General features: G+C 40.0%; 2 protein-coding genes across 5 annotated transcripts in view; both read left to right on the plus strand.

The window, feature by feature from the left end:
- The first annotated feature begins 521 nt into the window (after positions 1-521).
- Positions 522-9,184, plus strand: LOC116708193 (proton myo-inositol cotransporter-like). Of its 4 annotated transcripts, XM_032546045.1 has the most exons (13): positions 522-650; positions 1,744-2,203; positions 2,899-3,058; positions 3,144-3,352; positions 4,384-4,492; positions 4,574-4,737; positions 5,329-5,443; positions 6,013-6,138; positions 6,246-6,364; positions 6,936-7,088; positions 7,287-7,459; positions 8,672-8,740; positions 8,826-9,184. In XM_032546045.1, exons 2-13 carry the CDS (start codon positions 1,759-1,761, stop codon positions 8,832-8,834), a joined length of 1,851 nt encoding a protein of 616 aa, XP_032401936.1. In that variant the 5' UTR covers positions 522-650; positions 1,744-1,758; the 3' UTR covers positions 8,835-9,184. The 4 variants fall into 4 exon arrangements, with proteins under 4 accessions (XP_032401936.1, XP_032401919.1, XP_032401945.1 ...); XM_032546028.1 differs by having other exon boundaries at positions 8,672-9,184; XM_032546054.1 differs by having other exon boundaries at positions 7,287-9,184.
- A 1,504-nt stretch (positions 9,185-10,688) lies between these two features.
- The window catches only part of kif21a (kinesin family member 21A), a 54,471-nt gene continuing 40,912 nt past the window's right edge, over positions 10,689-24,247 (plus strand). The window contains 1 exon segment of the mRNA XM_032546075.1: positions 10,689-11,168. Coding sequence (XP_032401966.1) covers positions 11,125-11,168 — 44 coding nt within the window. The 5' untranslated portion in view covers positions 10,689-11,124.

Below are 24,247 nucleotides of genomic sequence, written 5' to 3' on the forward strand. Positions count from 1 at the left end.
GTTGTAAGGATTTGTACATGGCTTTCTCTAAGCACAAAAAATCCTAACGGATTTTATTCTCTATTTTTATTTTAAACGGTTTTTTTTTGCATATTTGTATTTATTAACGAAACAAGTATTACCCTTTATCTTTTTTCAAAATACAGGTATTTGCATGTAGTCTTGGACATGGGGGGGAAATGACATGTGAATATCTCACTGAACAACAGCGAATTACTTTATTTTTTCTAGTTTTCTTCACGTTTCATATTCATGTTTTATGGCACTGCTGTGTTCCCATACATTCTGAATATTCAAAGAAGAAAGAAAAAAAAACTTTTGTGGAACTAATTAATGAGCAGATAAAGGTTGTGCTTTGATAAATAAAATACGAAAAAACATGTCTTGAAACTGGAACAGTTAAGAAAAAGCAACTCAGTCATGGATGATTCGTAGAAGTCCGTCGGTCTTTGTAAACTGCCATTTTTAAACCTTGTTGAGTCTCGCTGAACATCCAGATGAACAGGTTACGACCATAGTTACGACGTGACCTGGACGGCCGCCGCCTTCCAGCTGTCCCTTTAATCGGCAATATCATATGATCCCACAGAAGCTTCCTGTTCGCCGAAGAAGAAATGCTGTGCAGCAGAGCGTTGGAAGTTTTTTAGGAGGTAAGTGGGTCTAAGTAATACAATTATAACAAGAAAGCAAGAAAATAGATATAAAATAAGAACTACAGCAAAGCAAATCATTCGTCTGAGTCAAAGAAACAGTTTGAGGATTTTATGTTCAACGAATTTGGATCTATTAAATTAGTCTATAAACTCTCTACAAATTAAGACATGTTGAAATGTACTCATTTAAAGCATGTCTTCAGAGCAAATAGTGTTCTATTTAATGCGCTTATGAAAACAACCAGTGAGAGAAAATTGATCGAGTCGACGTTTGCGGATGTTGACTTGGTGTCAGCAAATGTACTTTGGTTTAATGAAACGTACCGAAAAGCGGCGGTTTTCAACCGTGACACAGTCATTGCATTGAGCCTGACGGTGGTTGGAGAGGTGTACTTGCTTTGACTGAACTCGAAAAAACAGACGAGCGACGAGCTTCCAGAGGTTGCGCGTCAATGTCTCCGCCATATTGTGAGGGGCATAAAAATCGTACAACATAGTTCGGCTTTAAATAAAAGTTGTGTAAATAACAGCGAGATAGAATTGCTGAGGTTAAATTCTTTAGACAAGCTATTTTAACATTCACCGACTATGGCTAGCTGTAAACCACAAAAAGACTAGACTAATAAATCTTAAATCACAATCTTCCTATCAATAATGAAAATTTCTGATTTTTTAAACGTCGTTATTCCCTAAATATTTTTTTTTCACATTTTCAGGGAGAAAGACTGTTATCCTGTATTTGTAATTAAACTGTAATAATGGATTTACGGATAACTGGAACTCCGTCACGTTAAAAACGTGTTTCTTCCTCTTTTTCACCAACATGCTTTTGTAGACTGCCTACGTCACGCAAACATGGCCGCCCCGAGCACTTAGCAGTCTCCTTATCAGATGGGTAAATAAACAAGTCAGTTTACTGCCAAAGTGCAGTTTGGGCTTTTTTTTTCTTACGACGTTAAGCAGAAATAGCAAACGCTACCTTATCGCCTGTTGTTAACCAGATAGTAGGTTAAGTTTGACTCTAACTTGGTGCTGTCATGCCTCCCAAAAAGCGCAGGTTGTTTACTAACTAACTTTCCCCTGAGTCCAGCAGCTTCAATGACAGATGAGTAACCGCACAGGCAGCAGGAGGCAGGAAGCTGCAGAGGATGGAGAGCGGAGTCTCATTCGACCTCCGTCCCATCACGCCGGGGAGAGCCTCCGGGATCAAGACTCCTCAACGACCCCGTGTTTCGTCTACTTGCTGGCGTTTTTCTCTGCCCTGGGTGGATTCCTCTTCGGGTATGACACGGGGGTGGTCTCCGGAGCGATGCTGCTCCTGAAGAAGGAGATGCACCTGAGCGCCCTGTGGCAGGAGCTGCTGGTGTCCAGCACCGTCGGAGCCGCGGCGCTCTCCGCCCTCAGCGGGGGCTTCCTGAACGGGTGGCTGGGGCGCAGGATTTGCATCCTCATCGCCAGCTTCATCTTCTGTGGCGGTGGGATTGTTATGAGTGTCGCCCAGAGCAAAGTGGTCCTCCTTGTTGGTCGCATCACAGTGGGTTTGGGCATCGGTGAGTAACTCCAATGGGTGAAGTGAAAAGTATAAATCAGTGGCGACACCAAGGGGGGTAAATAGGAGCCATGGAAAAATTCTGTCCCCCCCAGATAATCATGTTCAGTTCACACAATGGCATACAGAGTTAAATTCTTCAATCAAGACGTAAATGTAATACACAATACATTTAAAAGACATACATTCTATATACATTTACATACATTTGTATTTAAATACATATAATCTATTTATTATTTTTCTTTTTTAGCTATTCCACCCCCCAAAATTTTACTTGCAATATATAATAAAACACATTAGTACACTTAGACCACTTTTTGCTGCAAGTACATTTTTGTTATATTTACCAGTTTTTCCACACATCAGCAATAACTTAATAATTTTCAAATAAGTGGATGTTATTTTTCTTCATACACATCCCAATACAACTCACCTGATGTTGGCTTATGAGTTTGAGATAAATTTAAAAAGAAAAAGTCTTTGGTGCCCCCAAAAATCAGGGCCCCAGGCTGCTGGCCCTGTATGCCCTTCCTGAAGTCAGGCCCTGATGTTAAGGATTGACGCTTTCCTGGAGCGTCATTCTTCGCCTTAGTCTCAAGTCTTTTGCTTGATGCTGCTACTCTTTGCTTTAAGGCAAAGATTATCTTCTCAAATTCTATATGTTACAAAAAAAATACCTCTTCTTCCCAACAGGCATTGCTTCTATGACGGTCCCTGTATACATTGCAGAGGTTTCCCCTCCACACCTGCGAGGTCAGCTGGTCACCATCAACTCTCTCTTCATCACTGGTGGCCAGTTCATAGCCAGTGTGGTGGACGGGGCTTTCAGCTACCTGAGTCACAACGGCTGGAGGTATTTGACCCGAAATGTCGCTTTTTGTCTCTGGTCATTTTTGTTCAGCGGTGTCCTCCTCCAACTTCCTCCCGATCGATCGCAGGTACATGCTGGGTCTGTCCGTCCTGCCTGCCGTGCTGCAGTTCTTTGGCTTCGTCTTTCTGCCGGAGAGCCCCCGCTGGCTCCTGCAGAAAGGCCGGAGTCAGGAGGCCCGCCGAGTCCTGGGCCGGATCCGGGGGGACCGGAATGTCGAGGAGGAGTATGACACCATCAGGACCAGCATTGAGGAGGAGGAGAACGATACGGGATCAGGTCTGAGAGATGTGTCCAACTCAAGGCTCCCGTAGCTTTTTATGCGGCTCTCTAGACCAGTGTTTTTTAAAGTAGGGGCCACCTTGGGAAATTATGGGGCCTCAGAAAGATGGAGAGAAGAAATGGGGAAACAAAATAATGCAACTGAATCTAGTAATTTTTTAAATGACTTTTTAGATAATAAAAAGACCAAAGAAACTGCCCTCATACAAATAACCCCTAATAGCTCCTGGCTGACTAAAATAAGGAAGGATGAGGGAGCACTTATGCTAAACAAATGTAATAATTATTAAATAGTGAATAAAAGTGAGGCAAAACATTCTAAAAGTTGATGTTTCTTTACATATTAGCATTGTCTGTGGGTTGGCAAAAGGGTCCCCAGCCAGAAACTAATGGCACGGAAAAGGTTGGGAACCCTGCGCTCTAAGCCATTTGTGGCCCTTGACATGATTTTTCTTTGACCCTTGACCACAAGTCAAGAATGGTAAACATCTGGCAAATAAAATAGAAAACAATTGATGACCCAAAAGATGTGGAAATTGTCAATTTTTCTTTTACTAAGGCAAAAGTCCTTTTTATGTTTTGGATCTTTAATAATATAAATTTTTCATGAACATTTTGTTTATAGTTGGGATAGTCGTAAACTAAATTTCCATTTTTAATTTAATGAATTTTGTGCCCCTCTTATCCCTTATTCTCGCTCTGCCAGTACTTTAAATTTGCTATTTTTGAACACCAAACCATCATTCAATCAGCCGTGTACATGAGGTTGAGTGACAGCGCTAAGCCCCACCTCCTGGCCGTGATTGGTTGTTTTAGGTTAGAGCGATGCATTTTTTCAGACGGCCACAGCAGCTCAGGGAGGAGGTGGAGGACAACGATCTTTTCACAAATTATCTGTGTCATATTATACTGTCACGACAGGGGGATGGCTTTAACAAATATGTAAAAAACAAAAAACTATTTTTTTCATAAAAGTTACATACTGCAACTTCAACATCACGTTGGAAACTCTAACTCCTGGTTTGCAGGAGGCATCGTCATTTTGCGCATCCTCAGCTACGGACCGACTCGCAGGGCTCTCGTTGTTGGGTGTGGCCTCCAGATGTTCCAGCAGCTGTCTGGGATCAACACAGTCATGTATGCCCTGCTTGTCTTGTCACATTGAACACGTTTTTACCTCTCTCTGCTGACCTCATCGCTCTGTTTGTTCGTATCCAGGTACTACAGTGCTACCATCCTGCAGATGGCCGGGGTGCGGGAAGACAAACAGGCGATCTGGCTGGCTGCTGCAACCTCAGCTACCAACTTCGTGTTCACCTTGGTGGGAGTGTGGCTCGTGGAGAGGGTAGGCCGCAGGAAGCTGACGCTGGGCAGTCTTTTAGGTTCGTAACTGCTCAGATGATCACATTTTAGCTTGAAAGGCAGTTTGAACGGCATGAGAACTTCTTAAAGGGGCAGTGTTTTGTAAAATCGGCTTTTTTTGAGCTGTGCATCATTTTATAATGTTATTCCCTCTTCAAAAACATACATGGAGTGTTGTCTCAAAGAGCAACCCTCCACTCCCCTTCTCAGCTCCTTCAGACTAGCTAGCAGCAATTAGCAAACATCTGGTGGAACTGAACATCAGCAGAGCTCATTATAAGAGCTACTTCTCAGTGAAAGGTTGGTAAAAAATGTTGTTAAAGGGTTAATGGAGGAGCCATGTTGTGATGACTTCTTGAAGGCGGAGTTTCAGAAAGAGCAGGAATGTCTTAAAGAGACAGGCCTAATTACAAGGCGTCAAATCACAAAGTAAAATTTCTTTAAAGTCATATTTGATATATAGAGCATTTTTATAACTGAAGGTAACATAGTTACTTGATTGTGCTATAAAAAGCCAATATGTGCCTGGAAAACACATAATACTGCCCCTTTAAATTTCAGAAACGTTTGTCTCAAAGCTTTATTTAGCGGTTTTATTTACTCTAACGCAGGAACTGGACTGAGTCTGACTTTGTTGGCCGTCGGGTTCCTGCTGTCGGCCCAACACTCTCCTCCTGTTACGCTCCACCCCATCGACTTTCACAATTCCACCTGCAGGCTTTATGGGTGAGAAAACCAAATTCACAAAGGAGTCACTTCCCTTTTTCTGTTTCCCATTCTAGCAAACCGACTGCTCAAAGATGGCGTCTTAAGTTCCACTGCTGCACTAAATGAAACCATCGCTGTTCCTCAGAAGGCTAAATTCTTGTTCTTAGAGGAGCCATGTTGTGATGACTTCATGAAGGCAGAGTTTCAGGAAGTCATCTTTAAGAAGAGTTTCTTAAAGACACTGAGGCCCTATTTCAAGTCATCAAATTACTTTTACGTTAAATTTCCTTTAAGTCATGTTTTAAGTATATGGCATTACTTTTAATATTGAAGGTAACATAGCAACTTGATCATGCTATAAAATGGCACTATGTTTGTGGAAAACAAATAATACTGCCCCTTTAAACATGAGTGGATGCTTACCATTATATGATCTGACTAGAATTTGTCTCGTTTCATCTCAAACATTTTCCATATTTCTAAGTACTCAGCTGGCTTTTTTTTTATTTTTTATGAATGTTTAATTTCTTATGAGAGCCTTTTTTTTCTGCAGGCATGTTTAGGTTAATCATGTTTCCTTCTGCCAGGTCCTGTGAACCGTGCATGTTGGATCCAGACTGTGGATTCTGTTACCTTGAAAACGACGCCGGCGTGTTCAACTCTTCCTGCGTTCCTGTCAGTCCGGCATCACCCGACAGCGCAGCCTGGGGAAGGTCACAACGTCGTCCGCATGTGCTTTGAGTTGGTAGTGTAGAGTTTGTTAAAATCTAAAACCAGTCTGCTGTCTTCCTTCTTTTTTTATTTATTGTTTTTCATCCAGATGTTCTAATCGGACGGAAGAATCTTTCAGCCCATATTGGGCTTACAATTACTGTCCCACATCGTACTCCTGGGTTGTTCTTTTGGGCCTCATCCTCTACCTCGCATCATTTGCTCCAGGTCAGATCACCTCTTTTCTTTTCAAACAGATAAGTTGCTTATCATGTAAAGATGAGTCTTTTTTTGTTTGTTTTTTTATGACATATGTTTAATAGGAATTAGTTACAAAACTTTGGTTTCTCACAAAATGGGAAGAATTATCATAACACTAACTGAGAAAAAAAAATCTAACAATTGGTTTTTTTTCCCTGCGTTGAAATACCAACAGCTAGCAAATACAGCAATTAATTATTTTAGCGATAGATTATTCCATCGATTATTCTGACGGGTTAATCTGGTAGAAATATTGGCAGATTCTGCAGATTGTTCGTTTAAACACTTAAGCTCGTTTTATGCAAGATTAGAAATGTGGGGAAAACCCCCCAAATAATTCAATTTCTTTTTTTTTAAGTAAAAAAATAACAATTTTATTGCCTAAAATGCAACAACATAGCTTTCTCTTAGTGTGCACTTGGTCATTTGTGGCAAAGGATGCATCTGCAGTTGAAAGAAAATTCATTGATTCATCGCGATTAATCCGATTAATTGTTTCAGCCATATAGAATTAATATTGACGATATGTGTATTGTAGGTATGGGCACGATGCCCTGGACGGTGAACTCAGAGATCTACCCGCTGTGGGCACGCAGCACCGGAAACGCCTGCTCTGCTGGCGTCAACTGGATCTTCAATGTGCTGGTGTCTTTGACTTTTCTCCACGTTGCAGAGTATCTGACGTATTACGGTAAGGGTAATGCTCAGGACACTTGCACATCGGTCTGTTAAACTGCAACTCGTTTGTCTTCATTTAAAATGTTTCCACAAGAGTATTTACTCTCTGCTCTGGTGTGTACATGCTAATCCTGGCTAATCCATTGAGGGTTTCCAAAAAAAAAAAAAAACAACATCACCAGATACCCTCGCTTGACTTCCTGTCTCCCAGGTGCGTTCTTCCTGTACGCGGGCCTGGTGGTGTTGGGGCTCCTCTTCGTCCTCTGCTGCCTCCCGGAGACGAAGGGCTTGCAGCTGGAGGACATCGAGAGTCTGTTCACCAGGCGGCTCTGCTCTTGTAGAGATTTGCCAGCGAGCGACGACCCCCGCGTCCACTACATCCGGGTAAAAGGCAACAACTACCTCCATTCTGACAACGACGCCTCAGATGTAGAGTAGAGCGGGTTGGCTTTTTATTTTTGGTTGCCTTTTTTTTTTTTTTTACTTTCTTGTCTCTCTTTTGATTCTGCTTTCTGTTCTGTTTGAAGACTGCTCATGCAGGGAGGAAAGACAATCATGCTGCCGTAGAAAACACTGACTGCGTTTCCATTGGCCAGACAATTGCGCAAATTGGCAATTGCAAATTGGAATTACAAAAATAAATTTGCTTAATGGAAGCACAGCAATTTCGACAAAAATGTTTTTTGATTAAAAGGCTTTTGCCATAGGACGAGGTGGTTTATCTGCTGTATAAAATTGGTAGATTTCTCAAAACTGAAACCTTTTTTCGCATCATACGAGTCACATGATCAACAACTAGAAGTTATTACTGGCAGAAACGACAAAGAAGACGACAGGAAATGGCAGAAGGATGTTTTTTTAAAGACTTTTCATGAGAACAAACTCATTTGTGTGTGATTTTAATTGCATTTCCTATTTAATGGAAACACAACAATTGCGAAATTGTGCTTATTCAACATTAGCAGAATATGGACCAAGTTTTGCCGACATTTGTAATGGAAACGCAGCTAATGGCCGACTATTGCTCAAGGTACTAATACGTTAGCTGTTGTTTTCCACCTAAAAAGGGAAACAAGCCTCTAAAGGTGACAGAAGCAGATCATTGTTGTGTTCCTGAAAACTCTCTTTCCCATGAATGGAACAATCATCTGGCTGCAGAAATATTACGAGAAAAAAAAAAAGATCAGAGGGACTAAACCTTCAGTTCTCCTCAGCCATTCTGGAGCGTAAAGAGACGCGGATTTACACCTCCTGCAAACTCTGCATGATTTCAGTCTGACACCTCCTTCTGTGGTTTAGCCTGGGAGAGTTCAAACGTGGGACACCAGCAAGAATGTGTTTTTGCTCGTAAGGTCCACGAAGATTCCCAATGATTTCCGTCACGTTGCAAAACACATTCTTGTCAAATTCACTAACGTGGGTTGATTCTCCTAATCTGCGCTGGTGGGGAAAGAAAACAACCGATTGTGGTTTGCTGTTTTCGTGGTGAGAGTCTGCACTATGTAAGCCAAATGTTTTTTGGGTTTTTTTTTTTTTACTGTTTTTTAAATTTTAGAATGTGTACGTGTTCCTACATTGTTATTGTTTTTTTTATAGCAATCTTCAGATTACAGGCCGGCACATTATGGAGCAGTGGACTCAGACTGCGCCATAGCCTATATCACTGTAAGTACAGCCTCAAGGTGAAGTGCTAAAAGCTTTGCCCTTATTTTGTAATATTGTTATGAATCATATGTCCTTGTTGTTGCAGCTCAGATAATCATGGCCAAGTGTCCCTGAACAACATAAAAACAGGAGGCGTTTTTTTTTACACAGTCATTTTGTGCTCATTTGATTTTGTGGTACTGTGGGCACGTTCAAACTGTACAGGATTTCTTACTTAAACCGTTGTTATGTTGTTGATTTTATTTGTAGTCGAGGTGTTTGCAAATTGCACAAAATGTCCAACACACTGGAAGACCTTTGTATCTGTATGTTTTATGGTGGCAACTGTTTTCTACAAACTATGAACGCATTGCGACGCTTCGCGATGTAAAACGACGCAAACTCTGTCCCAAGTGCAAAAATAAAACATTATGTTCTGCCAACAGATGTTGACAGTTGCCTTTTTCTGCTAGCGTCATAATTGTGTCTGAGGTAGGAATTAATTTGCTGCAAAAGGTACATATATTTGGTCAATTTCTTTTCTTTTTTTTTTGTCTTTGTGAGAATGACTTTTGCCAGTAAATCTCACACTGTTTGGAAAGTCTCTTTATTTTCTCTTAAATGTTGCCACATTTGTGTTATGGCCACTTTAAGAAAATAAAAATTATACACTCTAAGAAAATAAAAATGATAAAATTACGAGAACAAAGTCACAATATTACAAAAATAAAGTAGCATGAGAGGAAGTGCATACCATTCCATGCACAAAGGGATGGTATGCTGTGTTTCTCCAACTGTCAAAGTGGCTCTCAACACAAATCTTTGTCTCTGTTTTTTTTCCCTCTGAAGCCACAAGATGGCACCATTGGTTTGGTTTGTTGAAAAGTGGCCCCATTTTTGGCTCCTCTGATATAATCTTCTGATATTGAAGATATCAAAAGTAGCGGATTAGAATTATGTCCACTATATATACACTCAATTGAGAATACCAAATGTGTAAATGAAAAAAGAGCGCGATTTGTAAAAATGAATCGGCATTAATGAGTCATATGAGCTTATAAAATCTCAATTTTTTTTTCTTTATAAGTGTCAATATCTCACTTTTCTCTGAGCTTGCAGCTGGATCGGATTTTTATGAATAAATTTAGTTTGATTTGCTTTTAATGTGTAAACAGATTATAAAATGACTGGCAATAAAAAACAACAACATAAGTGATCCGTTTCTTATAATTCTGACATTCTCCACATCTAACTGCTGTGACTCATCAAAATGTTCGATATAATGTGAGATATACTGTCTTGTTCGTCTATATTTATTTTATAGTGGGAAAAAATATTCTTTTGTGATTTTTTTTAATTTTTACAAGGAAATCTAGCCAGTTATTTTTTTACTTACTGTATTTTACCACAAAAGGAAAAATGACATATTTTGGTTTAATAGGCAAAAAATATAATCATATATGTGATTTATATTGCTTTATATATATATTTATTTATATTAAGGACCGCTTGTTTTATTTGTGATAAAAAAAAAATAAAAATAATAAAATCGACTTATCAAAGTTTTCATTTGGTTTAATAATAAAAATATGTGTTCACATTTATGCTTTTCTATAGAAGATGGGGAATAATTGGATTAAAAACATGCTTCGATTGATTTGTACAAAGCACGAGAAATAGGGAAAAAAATAAAACAATGTACATTTCAAACTATAAAAAATTTAAATTGCAACAGCTGTGATTATCTTAAAGAGTAAATAAAGTGGTCTTATAGTGCTAATATTCAGTCACAGCGAAGAGGAAGGTGTGAATAATAAAGCTGCATGGAATAAACTCCTTCAAACACCTGTATTTGTTTTTTTTCTCCCAAAGTCGCTCTATGACGTCATTCCGCCGGCAATTTTTCCAAGTAAGAGGGCGTGGCTTGCTGACGCATTGCGGCTCCCTCCCGGTGTGTACCGAGCAGGAAAAAAAGGAACGGCAGCGCGCGCGGATGCGTTTTTTTCTTCTTCTTCTTTTTACGTGCGTTTCTGCGCGCGCGCATGGCTTTCCCCGTAGCTAAAGCCGTAGCGGCTCTCTCTCTCTCTCAGTGTGCATGTCGAACTTCAGCCGAAGCTGAAGCTCCCGGTCCGAGCGGCACAAAGATGCGGTGCAACACCTAACTTCTAGCTCATAGCATGGTTTGAACACCTTCAAGGCTGTTTTTCAGCTAGTCAAAAAATGACGACGCAGAACTGGAGGTGAGAAGCGCCGTTTGCTGTACCGAGCAGTGAGTGCGCACTGGTTTCTTGCTTTTTTTTTTTTTTTTTTTTAATCCAAAGGGAAATAAACCAAGATACATTTTTTGTTGTTGCAATACTATAGTTTTTTTTGACAATTTAATTTTTTTTTTTTTTAACGGAACAATGACGACGGGCCAGGATGAAAGTTCAGTCCGCGTGGCACTGAGGTAAGTCTCTGAACGTCTCCATCATTTTACTAAATGCGTAGCTGTCTTAATTGCCCGGTGCCACCTGTCAGTCAGCCCCGCGGGCCTAGCAAACATCTGCAGGTCATCAGCAGCGGATGCTGCTCCAGGCACGTCCTTCGCCTCCCTTCATTTTATTGCGAGGGAGGCATTTCTTTTAGACATTGTGGTTTAGGTTGAGATTTTCAGGCTTTATGTGGGCTGTACCAAAACAAAGAAGCACTTTTCGCTAAGCTCAGGTGCGCACGCACAAGCTCCATCCCCTTGCACGCGGCATCATGCGCTGGGGAGGAGTGATGTTTATCTGTTGTAGCGGCTCAGCTTCCAGACACGGTGAGACAAAGAGAATGAGTCCGTTTGTCCAGCAGCCTGGCCTGTCCTGTCCTCAGAGCCGCCCGCAGAGAGACAGATAATCGTTGAAAGAAGAGCTTCACGGTCAGCCACGTTTCAGGAGGAGGGGCGGTGGAGCATTCAGTTCATCTGTCAACTCCACTTTTTGTCTGTACACTTTCAGTGGAGAGTCCAGTGATGGATCGCACTGTTCAGCCTTATTCCAATCAGATCAGACATGCGAGCTTGCTTTACAAGGAAATATAGAGATTAGGGAATGATTACATTACAGCGTGCTGTCATGTTGAAAAGAGCCACTCCCACCCATCTGGTAAGATGGACTTGTTAAGGAGAAGCCAGTGTCTCTTTGTTTCTTTTCTGGCCACCATAAAACCGATGCATTGTTGATTTCTTCTTCTTCTTTCTTGTTGTTTTGAATACAATCTTTGCCATGCTTGCACTTGATCACTTTTCCACAATGTCTGTCTGTACTTGCTCATAAAAGTGCATCATCATTGCTCATTAAAATATGCTTTGTGGGGAATTTTGTGGGTTTTTTTTTAATTGGGTAAAATCTACTTTAGGGTGCAGTCTGAAAAAAAATTGTTTTGTGGTAATTAATCTGTATGTTTTGGAACTTTTCATTGGTTTTTCTTTTAGAAAGGAAGAGACAGATTGAGAGACTGATTGAGGCCTGCTCCTCTAGGCAATAAATCAATTAATCACATGATATATTAGTTAATCACATGATAGGACTAGCTTAATAATTCTCGTTGATCGTTATTTCTTATTTCTCTCTTTCTTTCTACCAAAAGCTGGATGACAAAAGTATTCACTCTGGACTCAATTAACTCTTTTTTGTGAAGGACAATTTGGTTTACAGAGTTTTAAATAATTCATTTTATTTGTTGTTTCTGTTTTGTTGATTTATTTTGCATATTTAAAATGTCTCCCAGTCCCAGTGTTAAATGTTAATTAGAACTTAAAGTTTAATGATCTCTGAGAATGTGTTCTTGCATCATTTGGGCATTACATCATTATTACTTGAAAATGATCTCAAAACAACAATATTATCATTTATTGCAATAACTCCTGGGATAATTAATCGTCCAGCTGAATGTGTTTTTGTGACAGGCCTAACTGAAGATAAAGTAAATTGGGGTGTTGAATTTCTATTGATGAGTTGTTGGTTTATATTCAAATCAGAAAAATACACCCCAGAAGAAGTCAGCTATTAGTTGTGCTTTTTTTCTGGTGCAGAAGAAATGACGTAAAAGTCAGATAAATTCAACATGACCGTACTGTCTGCAGACATTTTGAAAAGTATCGGACACATATCGATTTAGTACCGTGCATAGAAGTGGCACAAATTGGATTGTTTTTTTTGTTTGTTTTTTTGAGTGAAAATATCGGAATTGGGCCGTTCAGGCTGCCATAAAAAAGACAACAACAAAAATTCATACCGCACTAAAAAGCCACTTAAGTTGCATTTGGAGTCTATATTGCATTAGGAAGGCTGGTCTTGGTGAGTAAGGGTCCTGCTAGCTGATGGCTTAAGACCCTAGCTTACTTAAAAGAAGACAGTCTTTCAAACCTGCTCTGTGGAATTAAAAAAACAGACCATTAGCTGGATATATCTGCATCAGGATCGTAACCTTACAGTAAAACAGATGGTTGTGAAACTCTGAGGTGACATAAAATGGATTTTAGTTGGTGTGTTGGCACACACGAGCATGTTCCAATGGTTTTAGTGGGAGGTGTAGCTGGAGGGAAGGAGGACCTGCAAAACCTGCCTACTGGGCGCCTACTACAGAACAAACAATAAGTAACTAACTCGTTTCTTTTCTTGGTGGTGATAGGAGCAGCGTAGATCAAAGCGAAAGGGAGTAACTTCAGCTTTGTTTATATGTGGTGGAACTACTTGGTGTGCTACTGTTGCCAAGCTTATTAACCATAAAGCAACCCACAAGATTTAAAGAAAAATCTCCCTTTAGTCACCTTTTTTGCTCCCCTTTGTCAGGGCTTGTTGATGTTGTCTCTCCTCTTGAGGCAATCAAATTTGACAATAATGAAATTAAATAGATATTTAAACCTCTTAAGGCTTAGGTTGCAGGCGTGCTTACATGTAATGGTGTTGAGGCATGCAGCAACTGGTATAAGTGGCTCAGTCTAAGCCTCGGGTTGGAGTTCACAAGCCAACAGGAGAGACAACTGTGGTTTAAAAATCTTGTTAAAAAGAGCTCCAAGATTAGAGCTGATACTGGCTGATACCCAGTGACCAGAATGGACTTCATGTATGTTGACAAGAGACAACAGCTGATGAAAGCTGTGTGTGTGCGTGGGGGGGCTACAGAGCAAACAGATATTAGGGGCCCCTCAGTTGAGAGGATAAGTGAGGTGCAGATTTGTAAACTGCTTAAAATATGGCAAAACAGCCATGAGTATTCCCAAATATCTGTTTTAAAGTTGTCACAACAATATTGTTTGGAGCATAACAGTTTTTAGTTTTGAACTACTTTACCAAGACCTGTATGTTTTTATCCTGAAAGACCAACCTGGGAGGGTTAAGATTACAAAATAACTTTTCTGGGAAAGTACACAGTAGAACCCTAGAAACCAGGCTGAGCTTCAGTGCAGGATGTTTGGATGAGTGTTGGTCACCCATGTATGAGGGGCCGTTTAGGACAAAATTTACGTTTTGTCTCTCACACACTACCAAAAACTCTCGCATACTCCAAAAAAGCCAGTATTACAGGAATTATTAACCGGCGCCAACTAGTGCCGAAGAAGAAAGAGTTTGCTATACCGAACATGGCTAACTCTAATTCGAAACGAGAGAGAATTGGTCAGGCAGCTGCCATTTTAAACACCATTCTATCTTCTCCGGAGGCAACCAGCACTTTGACAGGCGCATTAAACGATTCAACGACTGCCCGCAGTGCTACAATCTGGCACCCAGTGGACAGATTGTACTACAGCAATTTTGCTATTTTTAATCAATCAATCAGATTCATTTATTTCTATAGCACATTTAATCTACAAGAAAGTTAAACGTTCTATATATATTTAAAAGCACAAATATACTAAGTAATAGAACATACAGTGAGTCAACAATCGAAACTTATAGTTTAGGATCTACGCATGCGCAGTTTGATCCAAAAATTATGCCCCGCCTCTTCCGTGACAACTCTCACACATTCAAAAAGAGTGTCGCTCTCACACATTCAAAAAGAGTGTCGCTCTCACACATTCAAAAAGAGTGTCGCTCTCACACATTCAAAAAGAGTGTCGCTCTCACACATTCATAAAAAGTCTCGCTCTCACACATACATAAAACGAGTCTTAGTACTGTGTGTGTGTTCAACTTTAGTCTTGTGTATGTGAGAGATAAACGTCTGTGTGTGTGCGAGCTGTTAGCAGTGTATGTGAGCGAGAAAGTTAACGTTTGTGTGTATGTGAGCGAGCTGATAGTGTATGTGAGCTAGAAAGTTAACGTTTGTGTGTGTGTGTGTGACATTTTAGTAGTGTGTGTATACGCAATTTGAGTATTTTTTGAATGTGCGTGAGTAATTTTTGAGTGTGCGTGGCTATTTTTTTGAGTATGCGTGAGTTTTTGGTAGTGTGTGAGAGACAAAATGTAATTTTTTTGAGTATGCGAGAGTTTTTGGTAGTGTGTGAGAGACAAAACGTAATTTTTTTGAGTATGCGAGGCTATTTTTTTGGAGTATGCGTGAGTTTTTGGTAGTGTGTGAGGGACAAAACGTAATTTTTTGGAGTGTGCGAGGCTATTTTTTTGGAGTATGCGAGAGTTTTTGGTAGTGTGTGAGAGACAAAACGTAATTTTTTGGAGTGTGCGTGGCTACTTTTTTGGAGTATGCGAGACTTTTTGGTAGTGTGTGAGAGACAAAACGTAAATTTTGTCCTAAACGGCCCCTCATACCCATGGCAGCGCCACACAAACATAAAACCTCCAGACAGACTTAAAGTGTCTCTTGGCCTCATGCTTTGTTCGTATCCATTGAGCTGAAGCAGTCTGTCAGGAGGTGTCGAGGTGATTCTGTAAATGCATTAAGTGCATCTTTATCAAGATGTTCTGTAAGTTCCTTAAACGTAGCTACCAAGGGCCTCTTGGCTTCTTCTTTGAGGAATTGTTCTCAGGGTTTAGTGGGGTACTCCACGAGTTTCTGGGTGTTTTCACACTTAATAGTCCAGTAGACTTGGTTCTATTGGGGCCCTAAAATTGCTACATTTGTTATATTTTGAGCTGCTGTGGTTCCCTTTCAGAACACATTGTGTCAAATGATCCAAACCCTTTGAAAAAATCCTATTCTCCCCCTCAACTGTGGTGGTGCTAATAACCACTGAAGGAAACAACAGAACTCTGGTGCAGTTCGAATACCAAGTGGACCGGAGACCACTCCAAAAGCAGAAAGTGGGCTATGCCTCAGAGTACTCTGGGTAAATACAAGCAAAACAAACATGCTTTTCTAACACTAGCAAGAGAAAAGGCTCATGATCTTTTGCCAAAGAAGAAAGAGAAATCTTACAAACCCTAAAATCTGATGCCACTTCATTTTTGTTTACATTTAGTGAAGAAGTTAGTTGGGCTCTGCGTCGTCTTCTGAGGTTTTTGAGTTGTTTTCTTCAGTGGTTCTTGGTGCAGCACCACCACAGGCGAAGAGGTGAACAGGTTTTTCCAAAGGGTTTGGTTCATTTGACTCTCTGAACCACACCAGCTTGAAAACAAACAAATGCTGCAAATTTGGCCCCAAATCAAACCAAATCTACAAGACTATCAGGTGAGAAACCATCCTTAAACTTCTCTTTGCCTTTTTCTCTGAACTGTCTGCTGTTTTTACTTGTTCATAAATGGTTTTTAAGAAACCTCTCATGGCTTTTCAGAACAGGTGGATTTTCACTGACATTAAATTAGACATAGGTAAACTCTATTAGGCAACATCTGAAGGCAATTGCTTACCCTGAACATCATTTACAGGGTGTGATAGTAAAAGGAGCTCCTTTTAAAAACCCTCCACAGATTTTGCTTTTCCAACTTCCTCTTCTCAGTTATGCACCACTTTTCATTCTATCACATGAAACAAACCCTGTGAAGTTTGTGTTTTTAATGTGACATGAAAAATTTAAATGGGTATGAATGCTTTTCCAAGGCACTGTACCTCGTCCTAATGTTCATAACTTTTTAAATACATCAACTGGATTTTGTAGCATTACAATACAAAGATAATATGCAAATTGTGTTTTACATAAGTGACGTATAGAAATGTGTCCCTGGTAAGTTCTTGGATTTGACCCACATGATGGATAGAAAAGGACATGTCAGTTTATAGAAGGAAACCACTAAAAGGCTGTCTTGGCATGCATGTGGAGGCTGCTTGGTGTGAAAATGCAGCTATTTGTGGCCGTCTGCGTACTATTTGTGACCTGTTTTCATACTTGGTGATGGATATGAAGTTGCATCCATGTCTTATTTGTGGCAACAGATCCACATTTAAGCCTCGTCCACTTTAGCTGAACCTTTAACTGGATAGGTGTCGGCATCAAGCAGCTGGAGATTACAGGGGGGAAAACAAATATCGTAGAAAATGACTATAAAAAGAGGAAATGCGTAACGCTGAAGTAATATAGACCTAACATGAAAGGAAACAACATATTTTGAAGGGTGTGGTGTACATAAAGCTCTGTAATTACATCCAATTCATTGAGCATGAGCTGTTTTCTTAAGTGGCGCACAATTGTGGAGGAGGAGGATGTGTGATAGCTTTTTTTTTTTGTCAAACCAATGTCCACATGTGGGGACCGCACAGCTGTAGGCTCCTTGCATTGGTGCAGATGCAAACAGGCAGAAATGTGCTGACTCTTTAGGTAGTGATATAGATAACTGAGGTCCTCCAGCAATGCTGCGGCCAGTCGGGAGTCTATTTTGAGGCGAGTTGACTTTAAGTGTAGGCTATGGTTAGCGTCATAGAAGGGAAGAGCCGGTCATCGTGACCAAACACTGTAAATGTTTTAGGGTTGCTACTCAAATTACTGTCTTACGAGGCGGCTTGAGACCATAAAAACCTCGAAGGCTAAAGATAAGGAACCCAGAGAAAATGTTCTGCTGAAGAACAAGCTTTGAGTACAATCACAGGTAAAATGGAGAGCTCACTTCCTGCTTCCAAAGAATTAAAAAGAGAAAGTAGTAGTGAAGTTCACGAACAACCCGATTCTTTTAAACAGCTATTTACCATGAACGATAGGACTCGAGTCTCAGTGAGTTCCTGTGTTTTTGTAGTGAAAATTGTTTTAATATCTGAACTTTGACTACTTGTTTAGTTTCCAAATACCTCACTGTGTCAGACGGTGTTGCACCTAACCTGAAGGTGTGAATTAAACAATGCTACAGCAAAGTTGCAAACTAACTCTTCCCACCTGCTGGCATCATGTGGCAGCTGTCTGAATCTCCATATTTATGAGGTGGTAGTTATTCTCCAGGCGAGTGTGAACAGTTGACGTGTCTGTTGTTATATCTTGTGTTAATTGGCCACCTGCTGAACGACAGAAATATCTGATATTAAACAGTTCACTGAATGCCTAACTAACTAACTCCACTCTTTTTAGCTATCCTGGTACCTTCTGTCTCTTTTAGCTCAGAAGCAGCAGATAGCTGATGTTGCTCTTTCCCACTCAAAACCCACAGAGACATGTTTTCAAGGCTGGCCTTTGTGTCGCTGGCCTGTAGTTGACACAGAGATGTGTGTTGTGTCAACAGGACGTAGTTCAGTGACGAGGCAATCTAGGTTTGACTCTGAAGTTGGTTGAAATCCCCCCTACATCTACAAAGCTACACAACCCTTCCTGCCTTAAACCAAACATTATTCATGGAAAGGCAGGCATACAACACCACAGTAATAATTTTATGTCTTCAACACAAAGTCAAGATAATGTTTCTTAAGTACGAAAGCAGTAATGATGTTTGAAACACATATGTTATGGCATATTGGGGCCAAAAAAAGAAGTACATTTCTGCCAAAAAGTTCTCAAATTTCTAGATTACTCTCAAAATTGGACTTTTCAAACTCAGAAATGTTGTTCCAGAAAATATCTGAGATTAATCTCAAACGTTTTTTGGTGGAAATGTACTTGTTTTATTATTATTATTATTATTAATATTATTATTTACAAAGGTTCTAATATTCCTCCGTACACATATGCCTCATACAGCTAGAGCAAGCGTGTCATGCTATGAGCACTGATCCTGTCTTGCTTTTTTTTTTAATCTCTATCTCTGTTCCCCCACACTGATTTTAGGATTCTGTGCCTGCCTGTGGGATTCATAATAATGGTGTCTAAAGGAATGGCCATCATAATTACAATTCAAAAATACAAAGTATTTAATAAACCTACATAGACCTGTCGCGATAAATGATAAATCAATCATCCATCCATCCATCTATCCATCCATCCATCCATCCATCCATCCATCCATCCATCCATCCATTTTCTGTTCACCCTTTGCCCCTAGTGCGGTCGGGAGGGTTGCTGGTGCCTATCTCCAGCTACGTTCCAGGCGAGAGGCGGGGTTCACCAGTCTGTCGCCAGTCTGTCGCAGGGCAACACAGAGACATACAGGACAAACAACCATGCACACACACACACTCACACATAGGGAGAATTTAGAGAGACCAATCAACCTGAAAGTCATGTTTTTGGAAGCCGGAGTACCCGGAGAGAACCCACGCATGCACAGGGAGAACATGCAGATCACTCTTCAGAGCACGTTCAAAATTAATCGAAACAAGCGGGATATCGATTCCAGATATTATACGCCTTTCAGAGAAGCAAGAATTTACCAGAATATAGACATGAAGCAACAACAGATTGCTTGTGAACATGAAGCTTTTCCAGCTGAGCTTTCATGGGTCGACATGATGGACCTCAACATCCAAGTCGACTACGACGCTGTCATTTTCCCTTTCGAAGAAGACATAGACAGCCCCATTGAACCGGAAGATGAATCAACAGAGATCCAGGGGGAGTCAAGTCCTTCCTGCGACTTCAAGATTCCAACATCATTGGAAGTCAAGCAGGAAACAACTCACTCTGCTGGCTTCGAGATCACCCCCTCAGTGGAAGTCGTGGTAGAGACTAGCCAACACGTCATTGATCTCACAAAGCAGGTAGACGATCTTAAAAAAGAATTGCAGAGTAAGACTTTTGATCTCCATGAGGAAAGAGAACAAAGGATTGCATATCAGGCTGAAGTAAAATCACAGCAGGAGGAGATTGAAAAACTGCAAAAAATGTTAGAAAAAGAACGTCACCTGCAAGTCAAACGTGAACATGGAAGAAACGTGCCAGAGATTACAAATGTACCAAAGGCTTCTTGCTCTTCCAAAGTTACAGCCGACAAGAGCATTCTTCAACAGCTGGAGTACTTCAAGTGGGAAGCTGAAAAATACGCCTCCCGCAACAAAGGTCTGATAGAAGTCATGGTTGAAGAATACAGAGTGAGACTTAAATATGAGGAGCAGATCAAAAATCACATTGAGCAAGCTTCCAAATTCAAAGAACAGGAGGAAACAGTGAAATATCTGCAGGGTCAGGTTGCAGACCTGAAGATGAAGTTAAAACTTGCTCTGGAAAATAACCATCCTAGAGTCTCCACCCAACCAGAGGACCCTCTGCAAACAGAGCAAAGACAGACCTTCAAGCCACCGGGGGTCTCCATGCATAGCCTGGCTTGTCCTTTGCACCGACTCACTCCCAGATTGCAAACAGAGGAGTCCAAGCAAAGCCAAACCTCCACACAAACATGGAGATCCGAGGAAAGACAGACATCCATGCGGCCAACCTCCACTGGTTGCATGGAGGGGCCTTCATGTTGGCATTGGCGTGAAGGCCAATTTATGCCCGGCTCGGCCTTTACGCCGACCCACACCCTAGGCACTAACCTAGGTCACTATCCAAACCCAGGTTTTGCTAAAACTGGGCATTATGGAAATTTGAGCCTTTACACAAATTTAGGAAGTAAAAACAGACACAGGCCTCGATGCAAATAAAATTCTTGACTCCAAAATCAATGGAGAAAACACAAGATCAGTTTCAGAGTTCAAAACAGCATAAGAAACATTATTAAAACTTTCCTATATAAAAGCTGATCAGGTAAAATTTCTCAAAAATTAATTGATTAATTGGTCTCTCTAAATTGTCCTAAGGTGTGAATGTGTGTGTGCAAGGATAAGTGTGTTAGATGATGGATGGATGAATATTTGTTAAAAGTGTCTGACAGTAGAATATGAAGCAGAAAATCTGTGAAAATCTGTGACTCTGCTGCTGTCCAGAAACAACCAATCAGAGCCAAAAGGCAAACTTTTGGTTTTGATTGGTTACTAATGCGTTGAATGTAACCAATCATTCAACGCATTAGACTTCTAGTGTAGTGCAGCTATGCAATTGGCGGAAAAACACCCTAACATTATATCATCATTGGTTATTTGTAGAATGATTTAGAAAACAAAATGCTATACAGGTTTGTCAAAACTATTCGACCCATATTAGAACTTAGCATTGATTTCTCTTCATTTTAGTAGCTGCGATTTTGCCTAACCCAGACATTTTCCCTAACTCTAACCAATACTAGTCTATTCCTAAACCTAACATTAACTAAAACTTAATTCACATCTTGCCTCTAAACGTTACCCTTGACCTAAAGCAATGAATCCATCATATTAGGACCGGACTTTGGTTCTAATATGATGGACCTAATATGACACTGGACATTTATTGGTGCGTTCACACCAAACAGGTCTTGAGCATCTGGTTTTCATTCAAAGTCTATGTGGAGGAGCGTCGAGGGCCGTGGAGGCCGTTTGGATCGTTTGACGCGTCGAGTGCTCCACATACACTTTAAATGTAAACCAGACTGACCAACGTGTTTGGTGTGAATGCACAATTAGAATGTCCAGTTCCTATGGTAACAATGACATCAGCAGTGATGACATCACTCTTTGATGCATCAAAGGAATCTGTCTCTTGAGTGTAGCACACAGACTGTTTTTGGTAACACCTAATTTGATGGGTTGTGAATATGACTGTCATAACACCTGTCATAAACATGTCATAACACCTGTCATGAACATGAGTAAGTCTTCATGAATATTTATGACTGTTGTCATAAAGTGTCATTCGGTAAATCATGACACTTTTAATACAAAGTTGACATTATTCAAAATGTTTTGTTATGACAACTTGACATTAACCAAGAAATCATGATCTGACAAATTTGTTATAAAAGTATTACTGATTAAACTTTAAAAATTATGTAGCTTTATGTTATTAAAGCTCAAATTTAAAAAAAGTTTTAGACATTTTTTTAACCTCTTTGTGATAAAATTCCTGCCCTACTTTATAAATGTGTATAATTATATTTAATACTTGGTTTGTGGTGGCAACTTCATCCGCCCCTCTGTGATTTTTGACACACGCCCGTTAGGCAGGAGGAACCCCAGGTTGGGAGTCACCAAGTTAGATGATCCAAATGTAACTAAACCCGTCTCATAATAGGCCCAAGAGTTTGGTTTCCAATTTCCACTCCTGAAAAGGCTGCATCAGTCATAGCACTCTGGTGTGTCCATATGAAGTGGATCAACAAGTCAAAAAAAAAGAAGCTTTAAAAATAACCACTTGTAATCATTTTATGTTATTGTGGTCAGTAAGATGGCAAATTATTTCTTTGGTGATTACAATGTATCAATGTCTCGGACATATCATGTTTCAGTCCTGTGCCCCAGCAGGCTTTGGATCTCTTTATTGTAAATGGAAATGGTTTCAAAGCTCAAGAACAATGAGGAAACTCCTGGCTGTGTGGTTTACTGAGCCGTCCACCAGAACCAGTACATTTGTGCATTGAGAACCACTCAGTGCACACATTTAATCAAGTTGGGAAGGTACATAACACTTTATGCCACATGATGTATCTTCTAATTGGGAATACTACAAGTGCACCTAAATAAATATCACTATAAACTTAATTTTAGTGGTTTAATGAAAAACTCTGACGAAATGGAATAATTTAAGAGTGGCAGATTTAAGTTCTTATTATGACTAAATAAAACCACACACTTTAAGAATTTTACAAAAGACTTTTTGAAGAAAAAAAAATGACCTAAGATTTTTTTGTACACAAATTTCTTCACCTACTAAAGAGAGGTCACATACTGATTTACTGTGCAGTATATGCACTCAATACTTAGTCAAGATTCTGTTTTACATGAATTCATCAGCGCAGTGTGGCATGGAGATTAGCCTGTTGCCACTTTGATAGCAGCCTGTAGCTCAGGTGCATCATTAGCTCTGTGTGTGTCTCTTGGCTGCATAAATTCTGTTGGGTTATGCTAGTTTACTGGGGTTCTAAGAAACGGTAATGCTCTGCTCTATAAATGAGGCATTATTAGCATGTTCTTCTTTGCAACATTTTAAACTTTTGTTCAAAACTTGCATGTCAATTGAATAGAAACAGCTATTGAACCTGGAAACTTCACACAGCGCCTAAGCACCTTGCATTCTGTGCCTTTCTACTGTGGGACCAAGACTCCCAAGTAAAATGCAACATTTCTGTAAAGTAGAGTTTTGAACCACTGAGTACCTGTAGTCCATGTTCCCTATAACTGGAACCCATCTGACCCTGGCAGTTTTCATATCTAACTCCTGCAAACCCCTCCTATTGGCCAACCTTCCCCTCCCTGCTTATTAAGGGGCGGTCCGTTCCCTGAGCTCTGACCTACAGGAACCAGTGAAATAGTTATCAGCATGCTGCAGCACTTTAGGACGCCCCCATTATGTTTTTAAAAGGGCATTTCCCTTTAAGTCCTCAAAACTGTGGAATTGCTGTGCATTTGAGGCGTATTAGAGGAAAACGAACAAAGTGAGGTCAGGATGGCGTCTGCCTTCATGAATCTGCCATGCAGATTAAACAAGTCCCTGTGTCCTGGCAGAGGCCTGGGTGTCTGGCCTGTTTTTGTAAGCTCTGGCCTTCTGTAAAATATGTGGTGATTTTGTTCCATCTTATCCTGCTGCACTGGTAAGCATTTCAACATGAGGTCATGTTATTAAAACAAAAGGTACTTTAATACACATTCTGTCCAGAAATAAGGAATCACTGCTGTCAGATAGCGTTCAGTGGAAAACGGTTTAACTGCAATTTATTTATAGAAATTGAATTTAGAAATTTTTTTTTTTAAACAGTGAGATTCTACAACTTTTCCAAATTAACTTTAGAAAAAAAAATCATTAAAATTTAAAAGAAATGTCAGTTTCTTGATGAAATATGAAATTCCCATCAACATTCCCATTAATGGATTTACTGGAATGTTTTTAATCATTGTCATTTTACAGATTTTATTTTATTTTTTTACATTTGATTTATATTATGGCTCCTAAAATCTGACTTTTTATTTCTCTCCTAATGGTTTTGTCTAAAGGGGACAGTCAGTTTCCTGGTGGTAAATACAGTTTTACTGTAATGTAAAAATAATCAAACGTAGTTATTTTGGTCCATTTCAAAATTATGATATTTAACACAGCTACTCATTCAGTTTGCAATGCGTTTTTGGATCATAAAATAGTAGATACATGTACCTAAAAACTTGGATTCATATTAATTTTGCTGTGATGAGCAATATCTGATATTTAACTGTTATGATCACATTACCAAACACACACTACATAAT

The sequence above is a fragment of the Xiphophorus hellerii genome, chromosome 2, assembly GCF_003331165.1.
Source record: "Xiphophorus hellerii strain 12219 chromosome 2, Xiphophorus_hellerii-4.1, whole genome shotgun sequence".
Classification (NCBI taxonomy): domain Eukaryota; kingdom Metazoa; phylum Chordata; class Actinopteri; order Cyprinodontiformes; family Poeciliidae; genus Xiphophorus; species Xiphophorus hellerii.